The 21,980-nt window shown below is 33.3% G+C and overlaps 1 protein-coding gene across 1 annotated transcript in view; it reads right to left on the reverse strand.

Annotated features, from left to right (window-relative positions):
* Window positions 1-268: 268 nt before the first annotated feature.
* Window positions 269-21,980, reverse strand: part of LOC118198996 (uncharacterized) — a 268,560-nt gene continuing 246,848 nt past the window's right edge. Inside the window, exons 2-3 of the mRNA XM_085816208.1 lie at window positions 19,089-19,184; window positions 269-12,812 (exon numbers count right to left, since the gene is read on the reverse strand). Coding sequence (XP_085672334.1) covers window positions 5,284-12,812; window positions 19,089-19,184 — 7,625 coding nt within the window. The 3' untranslated portion in view covers window positions 269-5,283. The remainder of the gene's footprint in view (window positions 12,813-19,088; window positions 19,185-21,980) is intronic.

The following is a 21,980-nucleotide window of genomic DNA, read 5'->3' on the forward strand; positions in this document are numbered from 1 at the left end:
TTAAGACTTCTTTCGCATCTAAAAACATAGGTAGAATCCTCTCTCGCCAATATATCGTTTGGCGCTTGTTTTTTACGCTGCCAGTTTATTAAGCAAAAGTGAAACTAAGTTATTCTAACAAATTGTCATTAAACTGCATTTGTGACATATAGTCTAATTTTATTGAGTGCAGATCAGTTTATTGAAGAAGTGTTGACTCAGTTTAAATAAAGAACAAAATGGTTTTCATCTTGCAAGCACAAGCAAATAAAATAGGAAGAGACAAGTCTTATAAGTTACACTGAACTTTTATTTAACAACGTACAGTTTACAGTTCAGACGCGTCAAAAATTTGCTGAAGGACGCAGATAAAACGTGCCAACAGACATCACAGTGCCCGCAGAGCATTCATACAAGAAGCATAATATTTAAAAATATTGCAAAAACTAATGTCAGGTGAAACATGAAAGCAAGTCAACATGAATATCCCTCTTTATGGAATTCTATTTCCATTCATGCGATAACGAAAATTGGGAATATTAAAAACAAGTTCAGACATTTGCGAGCTATTCTGCTGTATTAATATTTTGAGAAATATATTACCAGTAATTTTATACACTATTTTAAAACATATGTTTTCTTTCTAGTTTCAAACTAATTAGCATTGATAAAAATAACAGTTAATGAACACATTTCAGTATTAACGATATGATCAGTCGTAGGAAGAAGCAAATAATAAAAATTGAAATAAAAAAGGCTTTTGAAACAGAACATAATTTTATTGCCTAATATTCGATAATTATTTCACAAACATAGTAAATCTGCAGAATTAGCATAAGCTCGCACATTTCTGATAGAGGAAGTATACGCAGAACATTAAATGAAACACAAATACATTGCTTTTGGTGACACTGTTTCAGCATACAACATAGAAGCTCTGGGCAGTAACAGCATACATGCGGCATTTTTTTTTCACTTCACCTAATACTCTACAGTAACTACAGCTGACATTTGCATGGTAATAAACTGCCTGAAAAGCGAATAAGATTCTTTAATCTTTCACACTAAGCAAGACACTGAGTTAATCTAATATATCAGCTAGCAAGGAAAATAAACTAAAGCAAAACAGTTCTAAAGCTCGTGATTTTGAAGTTCAAGGCATTACTCATTTACGTAAAACCAACGTAAGCAGCGACTGAAATACAGAAGACAAAAATAAAAATTATCGTCTGCTTTCAGTGGGAATAATAATGAAAGACTGATCAGAATTAAATGTATTGCCGCTTACGTGGTTTGGCACATCATATTATTAAAATACCTGTTCCTGTATAGTTCTAAAAATCTTTGTATCACGTTATTTCCTTTTCTCTCGCAATAACTCGACAAGCTATCATTCTATACATAAATCGTACTTTTGCATAGCTATCATTTAATGCCTTTTCTTGAACTAAGGATATGATGACAAGAAGCATCTAAAAGGTAACACTCAAGTATTTCCTTGCAAGAGATTAAAAATTGTAAATATATGTGTATATAATGTATATAAATCTAAAAGATTACCTCGAAAATAATTTAGCAAAAACACACTAATCATTAAAATACCCTAAATTACATTCCATCAGCGAAAAAACAAATATTGAAAGGTATATTGAAAATACAGTGCACACACAAGACCATCGGTAGAAAATATTAAAAATGGCTTCCTGTAAACCAGTGGCTCCCAAATACTGATCATATTTGACTGAAGTTACATTAACACATTATGATAAAGATGAAATACTCAAGAGAATCGATACTTTTTATACAGAGATGTGGTTTACTTCTAAATTACTTTAACATCAAAGAAAATATTGAAGGATCGTCTGCTTATCGACACTCAAACATTATTTCTACGAGATGAAAATTAAATTTCTTCCGCTTTAAAAATGCATCTGGAAACCACCGTGCACAAATCAAGTTCATAGCCAGCCATTCAATGAATCTGATCTTACTGATGTACAAAAAAGTATACCATCCGTGATTGGCTGCCTAAGAAAAGTGGACAAAATATAGAATAAAATCGAACTTTTGAATACATAAATACGAAGAATGCTTCGTAAAGATGAATATATATAACTGCGTATAAAAATGTAATCAGAAATCTCAAAAATATTAGTATTCTGCCAAACTGTTCACAAATTCTATGAAAAGAAAAAGTTTACCACCTCCACATTTCTTTTGGTATCTTTTGATAATGCATACAGTATTTTATGCCGAATTCGGATTATTTTCTAAAATGAAATACGCTTATTCCTATGGAAGTTTTCAATTACAAAGCGTATGAGAAGCATTTAAGAATATAAGCTGTTTACAATATTGGGTTTAGCTAAAAATATGCAGTTTTTTTTGGGGGGGGAAGAGATTGACGCTACATAGTTCTATCAGTTCAATTATTGATTCAGCTGAACAAATACAAAATAGGAATACTCAACTGATCTTTGGAATTCTCCGGCAAAGAAAAATAGATGCAAACAGTTGATAAGTATATAAATATAATTCAATAAAAAGACAAAGCAAAACTGACTAGCACTAATACAAAAATGTATATGCATATCAAAATATCAAAAACAAATACATATAATACTTTAAAGTTACATAAAGAATTTACATAGAATAATTTATAGTTCGGAATTACTAAACATATCATAAATATTAGTTTTTTCCCCTAGAATGTACTGAAAATGAAAAATTAGACATTTCAAATTCTTTCACGTGCGTGGCATATGAGCGTACTTCAACATCAACTAATTAGTTTAAGACAATTTTATGCCTTAACATTTCAGAAGCTGCTATTTCTCCGTTAAGTGTACTCGCTTTAATTTAGCGCATTCATCCAAGTGAAGGATAAAATATACTTTCACAAATAGGCAATTAAATGGTCCCTTAAAATTTCAAGAAATATTAACTTGTTAGGATTACATAGCATAAAAATTAACAGTTTTCACCAAATTTATTGTAACTAAGGTATAGATGAATTAAGTATGTAAATATAAAAAGTTATTTAAATGACATATACTGTAGAAATGAAAATATTATTTTAGAACAAAAGAGATCAGAATTGAGGAAAGAATATATTATATACTTCAGGATGGCATCTCACATGCATCTGGCATAGCAGTATTCACATTTCAATAAACTAAAGCACATTTCCAAATAGTTAAGCTATTAATCAAGAAAGTGAGCTGTTTTCAATTAATATTTAATTAACTCGAAATATTTTAATTAACTAACAATATGCTTCTACTAACTATACAAAGCAAAAACAATAAAATGTCGGAATTCTAGTAACAAATGGCGGTTTTTTCGAAGTATGAAAACAAAAACAAATTTTTTCTCGAAATGTCAACAAAATAGATGTTTTACCGATTAAAAAAATTAAAAATACTTTTTTAGCAAACATAAAAACTAAATAAGTTTAAAATGTTTTTTTATTCATATGATTTCTTAAAAATTTTTTTGGTGACCATTTAAACATATTTTTTACCCTGAAGAACATTCCTTTCGAAATACAGTTTACCAAGGCAATTTATCAGTAGAACTTTCTTATAAACATTTCCATAAAGATTTCATACAGCTAAAGAAAGCAAAATGTTGTCACTTCGCACGATACTTTTGACGAAGATGCATAAATTTAAAACATTTTAATTAATATTTCTTATAAAAATCAATATACAGGTACAATAGATTTATAAGCAGTTTTTCTTCTCAGCATCAAAATGATGTCTGACACCAAAAAGAAATCATGTATATAAAAGAAATACACTATAACTTTCAAACTTCACTTCCTACAGATAAAATTCAATTAAAAATAGCTTCTTTTGTCTTTTTTATTTTTTTTTACAGATGATTATATGAATAAAAACTAATGCATGATCAGTACAACAGTTGAAGTAATGAACATTGAAGAATATCGGAACAAACGATCTCACATGTAAGTATTAAAAAGTTAATAAAAATCAAATAAAAATGCAAAAGTTAAAAAAGCGTAAGCACAAGTGAAAAAGTAAAATTTGTGTTGTGAAATTCATGCTCATTTATTAAAGGACCACAATTTAGTTTTATGTACATCACAAAAATCTTCGTATTTGGTATAAAAGATTAATAATTTTCTTCCGTAAGAATTCAACACAGACACTAATATGAAGTGTATATAGGATAAATTCCATACGACTAAAATACATTCTTTTTATTAAAGAAATAACATCAACATTGCCTCAAAGGAACCAGAAGCAAAACAACCTCTTTCGAAGTTTAAAATATTTTTAAAGGCACCCGGAGAGCACAAAGTGTTAACAAATCTAATCATAAGAAAAATTACCCTTATATGTTTATATACGTACAATGCATTGTTTACAAGGAAAATAACATCTTTTAAATTAGTATTTCTCTCTTCTTAATCGTTCTCAAACGACTACCAAAGACATTCAGTTTGATGCACTTTTAAGCTTTTGTTCTTTATCTTTAATCTCATTTTCTTCTAATAAAATGCAAACAAATAATTTAAATACCAGTATATGTTTTGGGAATGTTACTAGACTATTTAGGAAATGCAAATTTTTTCCATTTCCCTTGCAACACACAGTGATATTTCATTATTCGAAAGAATAAGATGACAAAAAAAAAAAAAAAAAAAAAAAAAAAAAAAAAAAAAAGTGTTTGGACAAAGGCAACTAAGTTTTTATCTTTCATTATCTTTAAATCCGATTTTACAGCCACCAGTGTGAAAATAAATAGGAAATCCTACAGAAACATCAAGATTTTTCTTAATTTGAGAATAATTTCACTGGACTAGTACTTTCAGGGTGCCCTTAAGTAAACTTTTGATATTTTTTTCTTGCAAATTCTTTTACATAAGTTTCTCACTCTTTCGATTAGGCACTAAATGGAATTTTTCAAGGTAGAGTACATAGTTCATTGAAATTTTAAAATAGATTTTAAGTAAGCATGCCGTGAAACATTACAAGTTGAATAATGTATCTTTTACATTGTATTCTCGTTCAAAAATGCAAATTGATTATGCTGTACTCTACTTTGAAAAAAACCTTAAAATATAGATAAATATTCATTCAAAACGCCTAATTAGAGTAACGAAAATAACAGTTGTTTTGGGTGTCACAAATGAACATAAAAGTCAGGAAATGTCCCTTTACCTTGAGATTGATTTTTAACTATTCATTTGATTCAAAACTTTCTTTCCTGAAGATGAAAGCTAACAAAGAAGCACCCATTAACGGAAGCAATTTAAAACTTTGATAAGTCATTTCCTTAGAACTCTAGACGGTAAGCAGCACAACTAGTTTCATGATCCTGAAGATTCACGGTACACCGACTCGCCGAAGGAGCAACCTCTATTGAATACTCGGCTAAGTCGTCCTGATTTTGGGCCATCCAGTAGCCCAAGATGTCCGTCTCATATGTCGGTATGATGGTTATTTCTAGATCTTCGTTCCAAGTTTTCCTTGCTTCTAAAAGGGCATTTAGAACTTCCTTGCTGGGATTGATACCACTAAAAACGTAGTATCGTGCTCGGATCTTCTTGAAGTATTCCACGTCGCAGTACTGAGGATCACCATGATGAGGAACATACGCTAGGTCAACATACACAGGAGAGATGCTAGATTCTTTGGCTGTCTTAGGCTTGGGTTTCTTTAGAGGGGAAGACAATTTGGTTGAAACAGATGGTGAATAAGCTTTGCCATTGGCATCACTTTTGTTCAAGGTTTTAGTAACAGCTTTATCAGTCTTTTTCGTAAGCGTCTTTTGTGTATTGTCAGGAGGAGTGGGCAGGCCCATAGGTTTTCCCCACTCTTCTAAGCGGAAATCATAGTTTGTGTCCCCAGAGTATTGTATATCTTGATAACCTTGAGAGAAGCTACTCACAACAGATCCCATTTGATGCGTTTCTAAAGGTTGAGGATTATTTCCATCAAATTCCACCTGTTTGATGATTTCAGAAGATTGTTCAAAAGCAATGGATTCTTTATAAATATGGTTTCCATCTACATCTCCCTCCTCTCTCGTGTAAGCCTTATTGGTATAAGCATAGGGAGATACTGTTCCAGGTAAAGAAGAACTGTCCTCATCTTCTGATGATTCACCATAAGGATCGTCATGATTAGAATTGCGTGTTTTATTGTTTGGTGACAAAGGAACACTACCTGCGTTTGAGAAATTAATATTTTTAGGATAATCGTCTTTCGAATGAACGTACGATTCCGTATGAATTTCTGACGAGTTTTTCAGTTCTGCAAACGGAGTTGTAGTATCAACAGGATAGGGAACTTCTGGAGAGGAATCGTTTCTCATTATGTTATCTTCAGGAGAATCGGAATGGAAACGTGAATTAATAATGTAGCTTGATTCACAACTTTCAGCTGTATTTATTGTGTACGCTTCTGTATGGATAGAACTAGTTTCTGTGACGTGTGTTTCATATTCTGAAGAACTATGATCCCAGGCTGATTGATCTTTCCCATTGACGGTTCTGAAAGACGGTTCTGCAGTTTCATCGGCAACAGAGCTTGTGGGAAGAGAAGCATCAAAATTTAACCCAGCTGCGGCAATATCGTAACCATTGCTCTGACTCATCTTACCTGCATCTTGGTGTTCGCTCACGATATCACTGCCTTGATATAGCTGTGAATATACTTCTGAATGGCTAGTTTCATAAGAATAATGAACATCTTCATTTATGTTTGAATTCAATTCTTTGGGCACATCGAAATGAGATGCTTCAGGAAAATTCATTGACGTACTTTCAACACCATTGCTAGATGTGGAATTTTCTGCATCCTTTTCTTGAACAAGTGATTCTGTCGAATATAAAGCATATTTCTCATTCACTTCATCATCACTTTTACTATTAATAACACATTCTTCAACAGCAGTTGTGTCTTCGTAAGTGCTACTGGATGTTACTGTCTCTATCTTGCTGCTTACATAACTGAAATTTGCTTGACCTATATTAGTTTCTTCTGAAAGTGTGTCAGGAAACTCGGAATATTGATCACAGATTACATTTTTGTTAAATGAGCTTTCAATAAAAGTTTCGTCCGAGATGTGAGTATTTTCCTCACACTTAGACACAGCTTCATACTGATGAGTTTCTGTGACTTTAGAAAGAATTTTACTTTCTGTTACTGAGTAATTTTCAGCATTTTGCTGAATTACGTCTTCATCAGGATCAGTACGCTGCACAGTCATTTCATTTCCATATTCTTCAGAAGCTGTCATTCCATATTTATCTTCTCCGGGAGCATCTAATTCAGTAGCATTAGATGATGATGTTATAGATTCGTATTCCTCTTTCACAAAATACGCTTCATTTGAATTTTTATATACTTCACTGTAACCTGATTCTTGATTAACTTCATTTTCAACTGTTGAATGACTATGACAAGCATTATCAAAATGGTCTTCCAAATCCCTATTTACTTCTGCATCCATCTCTTCCCTATTCAATTCATTCTTTACTCCATCATCAACAATGAAGTGATCCAGCTGTGTTCCTGGACCATCTTCTGGCATACTAGGTTCCTTAGTAGAGATCTCTGAATTATTTTGAATACTTATGTCATGGTTTTGGATCTCTTCTGAACCCTGGATAACGGAATTCATGTCTCCATACATATTTAATTCATCATGCATTATATCACCTTTATGAAAATCTAATTCATTCTGAGTTTGAACTTCTAAATTGTCACACTCAACATTTGCCTGAGTATTGTCTTGAACATCATCTCCAACTCTCGATATACCACACTCAAAATCTGCATGTGTATTACTTTGGATATCATCTTCAACTCTCGATGCATCAACTTCACTCATACGCATTTCGTGTTCTTGAAGTATATCACTTTTGTTCTTGATAAGCTCATCCTCATCATGGTGAATGTTTATCGTTTTATCATGAGAACTCTCCAACTCACCATATTGTTGTACATCAGGAACATCTTCAGTCAAGTTTTCTTTAGTGAAGAGACTATCATCATCTCGATGCGATACATCGCATGGAATGTTAGATTTCTGGCTGCTTTCAAATTCACTTTCAGCAGGATGATGGAACTGTGTATTCTCATCTTCATGGATATCAGCCGTATTGCCTAGATTATCCTCCAAAATGTCCGATTTTCTGTCAAACTGGTTATCTGACCTGTCATCATGCACATCAGATTTATCATCAGGATGGACATCAGATTTATTATCATCAGCGATATCAGATCCATCATCAGAGTGAGCGTCTGATTTATCAGAATGCACATCAGATCTGTCATCGTGATGCGCATCAGATTTGTCGTCAGGGTGGGCATCGGATTTATCGTCAGGATGGGCATCAGATTTGTCATCTGTAGCACTATCAGTTTTCTCTTCACTGTGAGTTTCAGATTTATCTGTTTGACTGCAGATTTCATCATCTGAGAAAGCATCACGTTTACGAGTATCTAGATTTTCTTCGATACCCAAAGAAGTATCACATTTTACCCCAAAGTCGTTGCTCTGATCGTCTACATTACCTTTTAGATCTGCTACGCTTACATCCGATGCTTGTTCAATTTTATTATTCAGATTGGATTCACTTTCGTATCCTAAAATATGTTCATTCACTTGCAGATCAAAAGCTGTATTACTTTCTTGGCACAAAGGACTATGAGTAGAACTTTCGGAGCAATCATGTTCACTTAAGACCTCCATCATTCCAGACTCAGAGGCAAATTTCTTTGAATCAAGCGTAGATTTAGGAGACTGGGGTTCTGATGGAGTAGTTCCGCCTGAAACAGTTACAAATTCCGGAAAATCTGCTTCGACAGCATTGCTGAAAACAGGTTGATCTATAACTGGACTTGGCGATGCATCCGATCTGCTGTCTTCAGTTTCTTCATACAGTGGTTCTGCTATATCAGGCTGCTCTTTCAGTCCAGGTGCAGTGATAAAATGTTGACCAATAGGATCACGCATTTCATCTTCACTATACTTCATTGGTGGAGTTGGATGCCTAATCATTTCACCGTCGTCGGTGTCTTGTTCTTCAGCTGAATCATGATCCTTCTCGTCAAAGTCTTGCTTCTCAGTTGCATAATGTTCTTTATCATTATGTAGAGTTTCGTACTCTTCATCTGAGTTGATTTTATTCTCACGTATGATATCATCATTATGTCCTTCATAGTCAACTACCGCATGTGGTGTTGGGCTTTTAACTACATCTTCGTCATCAGATTCAGAATCCTGCTTAACATATAATTTATCTTGTTCCACTGAACTTCTGTGCTCTTTTGTCATGTAATTTTGTATATCTACATCATCTTCTGATTCAGTTCCACTTTTTCTTCGCAAGCTATCAATGTAATCACTCTCAGGTTCATCATTCAGCGTTATCGAAACGGAAGACTCCTTTCGAACAATTTCTTCTGGTTCATCAACAGAACTTTCTTGCATTTCCACATCGTGAACGATGTCCATTGGCTGATCAAAATTCGAGTGAGAATGAATGGATTCTTCTAAGTACTGAATATCAGATTCTTTATCATACTGTTCATCGGTTGTGTTTTGCGATATGATATTACTATCTTCGTTGACTTCTAAATCTGTGGACAGCTGATGATTCCTATGCTCATCAGTCTTTACTTCAAATGACGTTTCTTGTTCAATATTAGACTCTGAAACATGCTGAGGATGCAACTGTTCGTCAGATTCATCTTTAATATCTTGCGATTGCAGTACCAATTCATCCACTATTTCTTTGTTCTTATTCAATTGTTCATGCGATTCATCTTTGTAATCTTCCGAATGCTGTGCCAAAGCATCCATTGTTTCTTCGCTCTTGTGAGTAATCATCTCTTCATCATTTACATTAGTACGATATTCTTCTTCCAATATTTCAGATGAGTTTGCAGTTGTCTCATCGTTTTGTTTCGGAATTTCGTCCTGATAGTCTTTAGTGATATCCTCTTTAGCTGCAGTAGCATCGGTAACATTGATTTCATCTGAAACATTGTCTTCTACAATGTTTTTCAAATTATCCTCGGAAACATTGGTATTTTCTTCCTTCTCGTATGAATTAACTCCCGCGCAAAAGCTTCCTTCCATAGATAAACCAGCTAATTGGTTATCAATATTAATTTCTTTCTTTTCAATATGTTCTTCCTTTTGATAATTATCACATTTTTCGATATCTTCATCCGCACCTTTTTCATAAACATCCTCTACTTCCAATTCTTTATTTTCAAAGTTGGTTGCATTTGAAGGTACCAGTTCATCGTTAACAATTTTGGTTTCAGTGATGACTTCTTCTTGTACTTCGCAGCCATTCAAGTCTTTTTCAGCAACGAAAGATGTAGCCATCAAATCACTAGTTGATTGTTGTTTGGCGAGTTCGATTTCTATTGGATTTATTTCTTCATATTCCTTCTCCAGTTTTTCATTATCATCATTGCTTACGTCACCTTCTGGAGCATATTCTTTGTCGTATGGAATAATATCTTGTTCAATTTCTTTGATTTCATTAACTTCCTTTTCTTCAGTCGAAACAGGCTCGTTAGCGAGTGGAGGCGTTGGAGATACTGTTTCCAGTGGCGCCGATGACAATGTATCTGAAGGTGTCAAAGATACAGAATCTGAAGGAGTTGGTGACAATGCTTCCGGTGGCAAAGGAGATACATTTACTTCCTCTTCTGATTTCTCATTAACGCCCGAATCTTTCGGCTCATCTAGAATTTCAACTTCTTTTTCGATTTCCTCATCAATTTCGTCAGGAACTTCTTCCTTTTTCTCGTTAAGTTCCAAGGCAGCAACAGTAACAGCTACTGCTGAAGCAACAACAGAACTTGCAGCAACCGCTTTCGTCATTTTGCTGCCAGCTTTAGGTACAGCAGCAGGTTTTGGTTTCGTAGTTGTTTTGGTGGCGGGAGATGCGGTTTTCGGTTTCGTCTTCGTTACAGCTTTAGCTTCAACAGCTTTTTTATTACTAATATCTTTAGAAGCTTTAAGCTCAGAAACTTTTGATAATGGTTTTTTATTTTCCACTGTTTTAACTGCAGCAGATGGTTTGCCTGAGTCCTTTTTAACTAGTGTCGTAGTCTTCCTAACAGTTGGTGATTTTTTCACTTCGGTAACAGATTTTGTGACTCCTGAAATATCTGGCTTTTTCGATATATTTTTCAGTTCTGGCTTTTTGTCGGCTACAGTCTTCACTTCTTTATTTTCTTTCTTTACTATTTTCTTAACTTCTTTTGTCTCCTTTTTGGTTTCCTTTACAGCTGTATCTTTCTTTGCAGGGACCTCTTTTTTCTGAGGAACATCTGCTTTAACATCCTTTTTAAGTTCTTTGATCCCAGAATCTCTCTTAATATCCTTCTTTACTTCCTTTTTCACTTCTTTGATATCCTTTTTTACTTCTTTAATTACTTTTTTCGTCTCTTTAATATCTTTTTTAAAGCCACCAACATCTCCGTTTCTAGATGCAATACTTGATACCGACAAAGCTGGAGACGCAGTGTTCCTCCGATTCGGAATTGATGCTCTGGAAGCAGGTTTTTCAATTTTATTACTGACAGGTTTAGCAACTAAAATGCTGGTCAGGGAGGCTTTAGTCACAACTGGCTGATTCAAGATATCAAGAGATTTCAGCTTTTCCAAACTCTCAAAAATTTTATTTTGAGGTGCACTACCAGGGAACAAAATTCTAGTGATTGTATCTTTTGGATCGGCAGGACGCCACACAAGGATCGCGCAGATTGAAGTAGCATGAGATAATGGAATTGTGCTTTCAAGAATTTTACCTTTTAAACCAGATTTTATACAGGAAAAGGTTTCTTTATAAGAGCTCCACTCCATTAGGAATTCTTTCATTTCTTTACTATCTCGAGGTGGGCTAAGAACATGCATTTCAAGTGTACCGTGTCCTACTTTGTGATACAGAACAAAAGGTTCAACAGAAGAATCTCTCCAGCATTGGTGAGGTTTCAGTTTCAACTCGTTGAGGGTTTGAATAAAGTTGTGACCCTCGTTAACAACACTTACTATTAGATCGTCTTTATCTTTTGCCATCTCATCTTTAGGAGACGAAGTTTTGCCTTCCGCAATATTGCAGAACACATAGCCAATCTGAGGATACGTATTATTCAAAGCTTTGCGTTTCATCAAAGTGGACATGCCACAAAGATTATTTTCACAGAGACGAGTAACTAAAACTGCATCAAGTCTGTCCAAGTGGCGTATGAATTCCCAAGAACAAGGTTTTCTATTAAACCCACCATCAATGAGCATGTTAAATCCATTAATGCCAAACAAGGCACAGTCTCCTTGACCTGCCGGAAACATGTAAAGTGTAGGTCGATTAAATCGGATATTTCCTACTAATGGAGAGGCTTCCATCATCTCCTCCAGTGCTTGGGAGTTGAGCATTTTATTCAAACAATCGATGAGATACACAGATCCCGGAACATTACTGACTTTTGCTGGTGGATTAAGAGTTACATTGGCTACTTTAGTAAAAATATCTTTGGCGAAGTTTGTGACATTCCATGGTCCCACTTCAGCACAATGAACGTTAATGTTGCAACGTTTCTGACTCTGGACATCAGCTTGTTGAAATATTTCAAGGAATTCATCAAAAGAAAAAGTGCCATTTTGCAGTATCCATGAACCAGAACCAGCGAATGTGTATCCAGCGTGGATGAGGTGTTTGTGTCCTGTTGAGGTGGAGAAGAGATTAGTGACACATTGCTTCAGCGTGCTCACAGTAGGATTAACAAGGACTTCAACTCCCAGACTCTCCGTTGAGTGTTGAATTAAGACATCTGTTAATAATAATAAAAAAGATGATTACGTATTTTAAAACTTCATTACTAACTACATTACTATAAATTTAAATTGAAAATAATACATAACTCACATTTTTAAATGAATGAAAACTCTAATAGATGGCTAATTAAAATTTTAAAAGATGGCTAACTAATGGCTAATTAAAATTTTAAAATTATGAAATTTAAATCGGCAGTCAATAATAAAACTCAGCATTTGCGGGTGGGAATGGGAATATTTGCCGTGGCCATTTCGTCGTCAACACATTTTCTTTACACGACTGTATTATATCTTGCCGTATTATATGAAGTTGATTTAAATTAATACTCTGTTTACTATCATAATTTAATTTAATAAACATTTTATATAAAATTAGAAGATAAATTTTAGTAAGCTCGCCAAAAAGTTACCAAGAGCTATGGCTCCAAGAAAACTCTAGCATAAGCATATACAGTGTTTTTTGTAAGGAAGACGAACCTATCGTAAAAGTGGAACTGTAAACAGTATCCGGCAACTCATTAGCTAAAGCTTAAAAAATAATAAACAAAAACATTCTGAAACTGTTTTGCGCTTAAAGCTGCGAAAAGAAATATTAATTTTTCGCAGCTTTAAGCAAAAGAAATATTATTAATTTTTCGCAGCTTTAAGCAAAAGAAATATTATTAATTTTTCGCAGCTTTAAGCAAAAGAAATATTATTAATTTTTCGCAGCTTTAAAGAAATATTATTAATTTTTCGCAGCTTTAAGCGCATTAAAGCTTTAAGCCTTTTTCGCAGCTTTAAGCTTAATAAAAAGACCAATTTAGGTCAAATTGTCTTTCTAGTTTTGTTCTTACAACCTTACTTATATTTTTTTTCTCAGCTTTAAGCGAAAAAAAGTTTCAGAATGTTTTTGTTTATTGTTTTTTGTTTTTAAGCTTTAGCTAATGAGTTGCAGGATACTGTTTACAGTTCCACTTTAACGATAGATTAGTCTTCCTTCCAAAAAACACTGTATATGCTTATGTTGAAGTTTTCTTGGAGCCACAGCTCTTGGTAACGTTTTGGAGAGCTTACTAAAATTTATCTTCTAATTTCCTTAATTTTGCAGCACAATGCGCAAAATTTCGATCTATAAATTGGTCTTTTTAGTTTTGTTCTTACAAACTTACTTATAATAATTTTATATAAAATAATATATAAAATATTTTGTGTATAGTTTTATACAAATACACCGTTACACATGACATATTAATTTTAAGAGAGTTCAATGCTGACAAGATTTCAAAGTAATTCCATTTTCCATTAAGATTCATAAAAATGTAAATTTCTTCCTTATGCGAGCGATTTCTATGAAATAGCTAATTAAAATTTCAAGAAATTTTGGCGAATTATGTCAATATTGTACCCGCATAATTTTAAACTCGATAATATAACTTCTGTTATATCAGAAGTTCTCTTTGATACTGACATAATTTTCCAAGTATGTGCAATTTCTTTATCTCATACTTGTAAATAACTATATATATTACAAGTAACCTTTATTAAGTATACAAAATGTAAACATAATTATTAAACTAAAAAAATTTAATATGAGTATAATACTGCAAGATATAATACAGTCATGTAAAGAAAAATATGTCTTGACGGCAAAACGTCCCGACGGTGAAATGGCGACGGCGAAAAGTTCTAGACCAGTGTTCCCAACCTTTTTTGCGATATTCCTCACCTATTCCTCTCTAAAATTCTTATGCCCCCCTAGCCAATACGCAATTTTTAATATACAAAAATTGAAATGTTCATGAAAGAAACTTGAATGATAGGTTTTAGGAAGAAATTTCTAAGCATTTTAACATCCATGTCTACAGCGAAAATTCTTTTATAAAATATTTTAAATGCACCGAAATTTAAAAACATTTTACTTATACATCACTTTTGTTCTTTATTTTCGGGAATAAAAAATGAAATTTCGAAAAATTTGGACATTTTGAAGAAAATTTGGGAATTTGAACATTCCTTGTTCCTTTTAACTTTGGAAGAGTCCATTTTTCGAATTTCCTCCTTAATAATCTAATGGCCCTACGTTGGGAAACACCGCCCTAAACCCTTTGTGGGTAACAAAAGTTACGAAACATGGCCCGACATCTCAAAAGGGTCATTTCAATCGTAGTGTTTCCTGTCTAAAAGTTTAATAAAAAATCATGTAAATCACATAATCATGCAAGTCACATGAAAAATCATGTAAATTACCGTATTTGACGCCGTACAAGACGCACTTTTCTTCTTTGAAAATAGGTCTGAAAAACATGGTGCGTCTTATACGCCCGGCGTCTTATACGTACGTCGTTTGTGAATGGATCGAAGCTTCATGAAATACTCTGAAAACAGAGACAGTTGTCGAATCATTTCAGAAGTGTGGCATTAGTAAAGCACTGGATGGTACAGAGAAAAAATGTTTGTATGAGGAAAATTCAGATGCTGATTTAGAAGGTTTCAAGTGACTGGAGATGTGTGTGTGTTTTCGCGAAGGAGATTAAAAGGTGTCTTTTCGCAGATAGATTGGGTATTTTAAAAAAGGATTACTTTAAAATACTGTAAATTCATTATAAAAATCGGTAATAAAAGTTTTATGATTCAAAAATGTGCATACAAAGAAAGGACCGTCTTATACGCCGGCAAATATGGTGCATGAAAAATATTATTTTTGAAATACAGTGTAGCTTTTCATGGCTATTACATCTTGTTTACATAATTATATCTCGAAAAGTAATCAATAATTTTAAAAACAAAAATAAATCTCGTTATCTCCACATATAATAAAAGAAAGTGTGTGTGTCTTTCGTTCGCGTTTGCGCGTAAGCTAATAGACCCACGACTTCGAAATTTGGTACATAGGTGCATCTAGACAAGAGCCAGTGCACCTCGAAGCGATTTTTTCGAAATTCGAATTCGAATTTTTTTTATTTTATGTTTTCTGACGAAATCGCGTCATTTTGAGACATAATGGGCTATGCTATAAGAAGCGAGATTTTACTCTACACACTCCATTTTCACATCGTCATGAAACATAGGCACTTAACTATTTTACGAACTTAAAATAAATTTCGTGTTTCAATAAATCGATTTAATACGAATTTATTTAACAAAGGGAGCTTAACACCTTTTCAAAGGGATTTTTTTGAAAAGTTTATTTTTAAAAGTGTACAGTTTATTTTTCTTTGATTTTTGAACACGTTAAACTTTCATCCTTGCGATTGCTTTTACAAAAAGAATTTTGGAAAAATGATAATATTTTGTATTTAAAAGATTTTTTAAATGAAGCTTCCGAGTACACTTCTCACATTTAACATCTTTCAAAATGTGATTTTGGCAACAATTTTCCTGTCTTATTGTTGTTGATAGATTTTGGATGAAATCGCATCATTTTGAATAGTTTCATTCTTTTAGAAATATGGGTTTGGCAACAATTTTTCATCATATTTCTTATGTCACTGTTTTTAAGAGATTGGCTTATTTCATTGTCATTTTTATATATATATAATACTTTTTTTTGATAAAGTTGTTTTGCAGAGTAAAATTCTGCGCGAAATTTTGTTTTTTGAGTTTCTTTTATGTTATGATTTGCTTATTTCACTGTAAGATATTGAAAAGTTTTGAGTGATTTTTTTTTAGGAAACAAAGTTCTTAACCTCCTTTATACCATTTGAGTTCTTAAGATTTTACAAAGGGAAGTTGGTTAATTTATTTATTAGGATAATTAATATTTGTATTAAGGGATACTGCTTATTTCATTGTAGTTTTGTTATACGTAATAACTTTTTTTTTATGAAGTTGTTCTGCAGAGTAAAATTCTACGCAGATTTAAATTTAACTTTTGGTGTTCCCTTCAGCCATTTTTTTCGGTACATTTAAAAGCTAGACGAAGGCTGGCAGCGAAGCTGCTAGTTAAAAATATAATATTCTTCTACAAAACAACTGCTCTGTGAGTCAATCAAAACCATCAAAGTGACAATCAACATGTCTAGTACCTGTATCAGTCTAACTGTCAACAGGCAACAACTACAGTCTTATGGACAAAGACAGTAAATAAGAGGTGCTAGGCACGGAAACATGTTCCTTTTTCATTCATAATAAAAACTCGTTAAGTACCGAGTATGATAAGTTTTCATTTTAGCTGTTTTTACACATCCAGAATAAATAAAATATTGTAGATGGTAAACAGGCTATCTGTAGCTTATCCTCGAGAATTTTTTTTTTTTTTTTTTAATTTAAGTTAGAGGTAAAAATTAAAAAGAGCACGAGTGCTGCTTATGCACGCGAGCGAATACGACAATTCTTTAAAAGATATTTAAAAACTTATTTAAATAATTATTTGCACTTTATATAAAACGTAATGCAAATAACTTCGTTCATGTTATTAGTACAAAATTTGCATTCACAATGCTATGATCAGGGCTTCATTTCTAAAATTAGAAGTGCGGGAGCCCTATGGAAGACCGTCAGCAAAGAAGAACAAAAGTAAATAAATAAATAAAATGACTATTAAAATCATTAATAATTAAAGAATTAAATAGTTCATAATTATTAATTTAATTCCTAATCAATTAACATTTATCAATTATTACTTAATAATTATTTAATTAAATAAAAAATAATTATTATTTATTTAAGTAGTTAAAGATTAAGGTAATTAAATAATTAAAATAAAATGTAAAGAGATAAACTAAAATTTAACAAGCGATTTTTAATAGAATTTGATTGTAAAAAACGCAATTTTCAAGATTTTATCTCCAAAACTAAGAAGTACCGGAGGCACCGCATATTTCACAAGTGCACATCAGCGTAGCCACTGAGGGAGGAGTTTCGAAAATGGACCAATGAGCTGCTATTGCTCTTGTGATGCATGTGAGCATATATTGTTTACGTTTTAATTTGCATTTGTTTCGCAGTTATAAATATATGGCGTAATAGTAGAAATCTTGTTGTGCTTAAGTTTTCTGAGTTTAATTAATCGCGATTTTTATCATGCATTAATATTTGGATTGATGTTCACTGCATATTATGTGGGTTAAGAGAATTCAAGTGTATATTTTTTTAATTGAGCTGAGAATGACTGAAAGGTTGCAATGAATCTATTTATACTTATTTCAGTGCTTGCATTCTTTTGATTTTTAAAGTGTAAGATTCAGAATACATATAATTTGATTATATCCATTGCTAACATTAAAAATTATATGTAAATAAATTGAATATATTCGTTGTGAGTAAGATAAATTCACTCTGTTTGATGAGTATTATTTCTTGTGTAGACAATACATTTAAGAGCCAGTTATTAAATAAGAAATTTAACACACTAAATGTATATGAATGCAAATGAGTAAAGTTCACTTTGAATAAAATTCTGCATTGCTTATTATTATAGAACATCTTTTTCATATAGACTGCAATAAAAAGTGCTGACTTCTATTTACATATATAACTGGTGTAAGTATTTTTCTCATACGCATAGTTTTATGTAAAAGTTGCATTTGGGTTCAGATGTTTATCACATATTTCTTTCTTCATCTTATTTACCACTTATTAAGTAATATTTCACATCGATATTTTTTGCGAAGTATCCAACATGTGTTTGTATTTATTTCAACCATGTAGTGAAATCTTCATAATTGCCTATATTTGAACTAACTTCGCAATGAAAAGTTTCAGAAGCAATCGACGATGCTTTAATTGTTTTGTACAGAAAATTGCGTGGCAGAAAATTTTCAACCATCTTGCTTAATCTTAAAGCACGCGAAAGGTCATGTAACATGACGGAAATATCACAGGATGCTCATTGGTCCATCCTAGAAGCCACTCCCTCGGTGGCTACACAGATGTGCACTTGTGAAATATGCGTACCGGAGCCGGACTCCGGCGCAATTTAAGCTCTGGCTATGATATACTTTGTTTTATTTCGGAAATAGTGTTCGCTAAAACGAAATAATTTCCCATATATGACTACAGTAAAAATACGTTATTCCGTTGTAAGCGATTTTTATGCTATAATAACGCAATTAAAGTGTCGTTAAACAGTTTTAATGTGCCATTATAATTTTTTTTCATGTTTTACTAGATTATGTTTTCGGCGCCATTTTATTTGGCACGGCGTTGAATGCAAACACGATTGGCGCCAAAAAAGTCGTAAATTTTTGCCAACGGACATTGTAATACATTTTTCTCAGGATTTTATATTGGAATGAGCACATTGAGGAACGTACACGCAATATTTTAGAAAAAATATATCGATTACTTACCGCTATCACTGAGATGTTTCGTGCTGATCCCAGAGCACACACTTTCTAAACCATTTAGATTACAGCCAGTTGCTTCAATGTCCCAAGACAGAAGACCTGAAACAGAACAAACAGGATAAAAAATGTTATCAATTTTGGCACAGTAAAATATCTATAAATCATTAAACATTCATATCAAAAATATAAAAATTACTTCCACAGTATAAAAACTAACAGAATTCAGTTCATTACTAGAGAAAAATATGGTGATTCTAGAACAAAGCAGAAACCTTTTTTTTTTAGCCAAAAAGACCTTCAGATCCAAAGGATTGCATAGTATGAACACGGCATTTTGCGTGGTTTCACGTTCTGCGTTCACTTTCCAAACTGTTGCCACCGAATATTATCGCCATATTTTATATTTAAAGAAACCAAATAATAATGAATCTGCATGAATGCATGCATGTTTCTGGCACTGTGAATAAACGAGGGTACGGGTACATGGAAGCCCGAATATTGAATTTATTTTATAATATATTTCAAATTTTGTAAAGCTTTAATGAATTTTTGATTAAGAAATTCAACGATTTCGAAGCGAGCAATGGCAACACTACACGAAAAAAAATATTTTTATCTCCAGCTAGCGAGACTGTGTATGGGAAATCCTAAAGATATGCTGTTTTTAAAAATTTTGTGATATTGCAGTTGAATTGAATCTTGTGCGATTTAAGTGCGAAGAACACGATATTTAATAAATAAAGGTAACAAACAAAATGTTAAAAAAACGCCTGGGCGTAATATAAAATCTGAAAGCTTTCAGATTTTCTGTTTAGTCTTTAAAGGGGCAATTTTCCCTGAAGGACTATTAATTTCGTTTTGGCATTTTGTGTTGGTTCACTATAAATGTCGGTTCACTTTTCAAATTGTTGCTACCAAATATTACCAACATGTGTTATATTTAAAGAAATTGAGTAATGTAGAATCTGCATAAATGTATGCATGTTTCTCGCACTGTGGTTAAAACCATGGTACCTAGAGCTATCCAATGCTGAATAACGCGTTTTTCTTTTCTGACACCAGTTGCTACGTCACGTTCGTACGGATTTGCAGTGAATAACGACGATGATGAAGTATCGAAACACACTTTATTGGCCAGTATTGTCAGGACAGCTCCAAAACACGGTTACAGTCGTCGATGAACTACTATAAATACGCTGACACGATCAGCGACACAGCCTCCAGGTTATCAGGCTATGGTGGAAACAGATTCACGGCGGCAAAGCACCAGAGTACAGCTCCCGACTCTGCTGGGTCGTTCTCGGAACTCCACGTACTCTCGAGACTCTCCACGCTACAACTCGCGATGCACTCGACGACACTCAGAGCACAGCTCCCGACTCTTCGGTTCAGTCGTTCCTGAAGCTCAACACGCTTTCTCGACGATGCACTAACCGCGATACACTAAGAGACTCTTCGGTGCACTCGACGACCCACTCGGCACTTGCTGCCCGGCTGTCAATTCGATCAACTCCGCAGGGATTGACTCGCTAGACGAGACACCAACTCGATACTAACTAACTCGCACTCTAGACGAGGCGCACACTGACTGACTGCGGACCAGCAGGGTTTATATAGCTTTCGGCTTGTGTTCGAGAACATTCTGGGCTAAACTGGTTAGAATTCGTTCCAGAAGATTCTCCATCCGTCCATGGCATATCGTGAATTTTATCGCCAAATGTAGCAACCCTGCCTTCTTCGCTATTTTATGGCAACCCTAAAATTGCTTTGCGGGGAAGCTATCTCACCACGCCTGTTCAATTCGTAGTAGTACATTTCCACCGGAATATGGGCATTTGGAAGCCCAAATTTGAAATTTGTTTTATTATCTATTTAATATTTTGTAAAACTTTAACGAACGTGTATTAAGGGGACCCATACACCTTAAAACCCATAAGACGTTCGAATAGGTAATTGTCGAAAGAATTGGAATAACGTATTTATTTTAAAAGCAATTACTACCAACTTTTTACAGCGGACTACATAATATAGCTGCTTTCTGAAATAGTCATCAGAAAGTTTGCGTTGCCACAAATATTTTTATAATTTAATCCGCTTTGTGACAACATTTTTCGTCATGTTTCGAACTAGCGCGCACAGTTTAAAACATTCTGTTTCATAATTTACTTCCATATTTAATATATAGCTTTTATAACATTTGAAAACTACTGTGAACCTAAAATTCTAAAAATTTCATGTTAAATTTTTATTTTATTTGGAGTGGAGTTTATAAAATGTATTTTATTAAAAAAATTTGTAATGTTTCCGTCCATAAAATTTTTCAATACTAAAATATTCATCGGATTGTTGGTTCAATTAGAAAATAGTGCCCATATAAAGAATTCCATCGAATTTCAAGTATGTACCATTAGCCAATTTTAAAATATCATGCGCGCAAGATGTAAACATGGCGAAATATTTTGTCACAAAGAGGATTAAATTACAAAACTATTTGTGGCAACACAAACTTTCTGGTTACTAGTTTCCAAAGCAGCTATATTATCTGGTCAGCTGTAAAAAGTTGGAAGTAATTGCTTTTAAAATAAATAAAATATCTCAATTCTCGCAACTGTCACATATTCGAAGATCATGAGGGGGTTTAAGGTGTATGAGTACTTTTAAGTACGTGTTGAGTTTGACGTTGACTTTATTGTAACAGCCTTTGAAACAGCTGAAAGTATCCGCTATGGGTGTAGTGATTTTGCACAGGTTCGCATGCATCAGCGATGTAAAATGTGCATGACAGCTGACGAAGGAAATTTTTTTGAGCACATCCATGAACTTGTACATGTGTATACTTTACTACCACATCGTATACATATGGCTAGTAAATATGTTACCGTTTTATAGTAATTT

The sequence above is a fragment of the Stegodyphus dumicola genome, chromosome 4, assembly GCF_044657685.1.
Source record: "Stegodyphus dumicola isolate Sdum_Otavi_A_Nest chromosome 4, ASM4465768v1".
Classification (NCBI taxonomy): Eukaryota; Metazoa; Arthropoda; class Arachnida; order Araneae; family Eresidae; genus Stegodyphus; species Stegodyphus dumicola.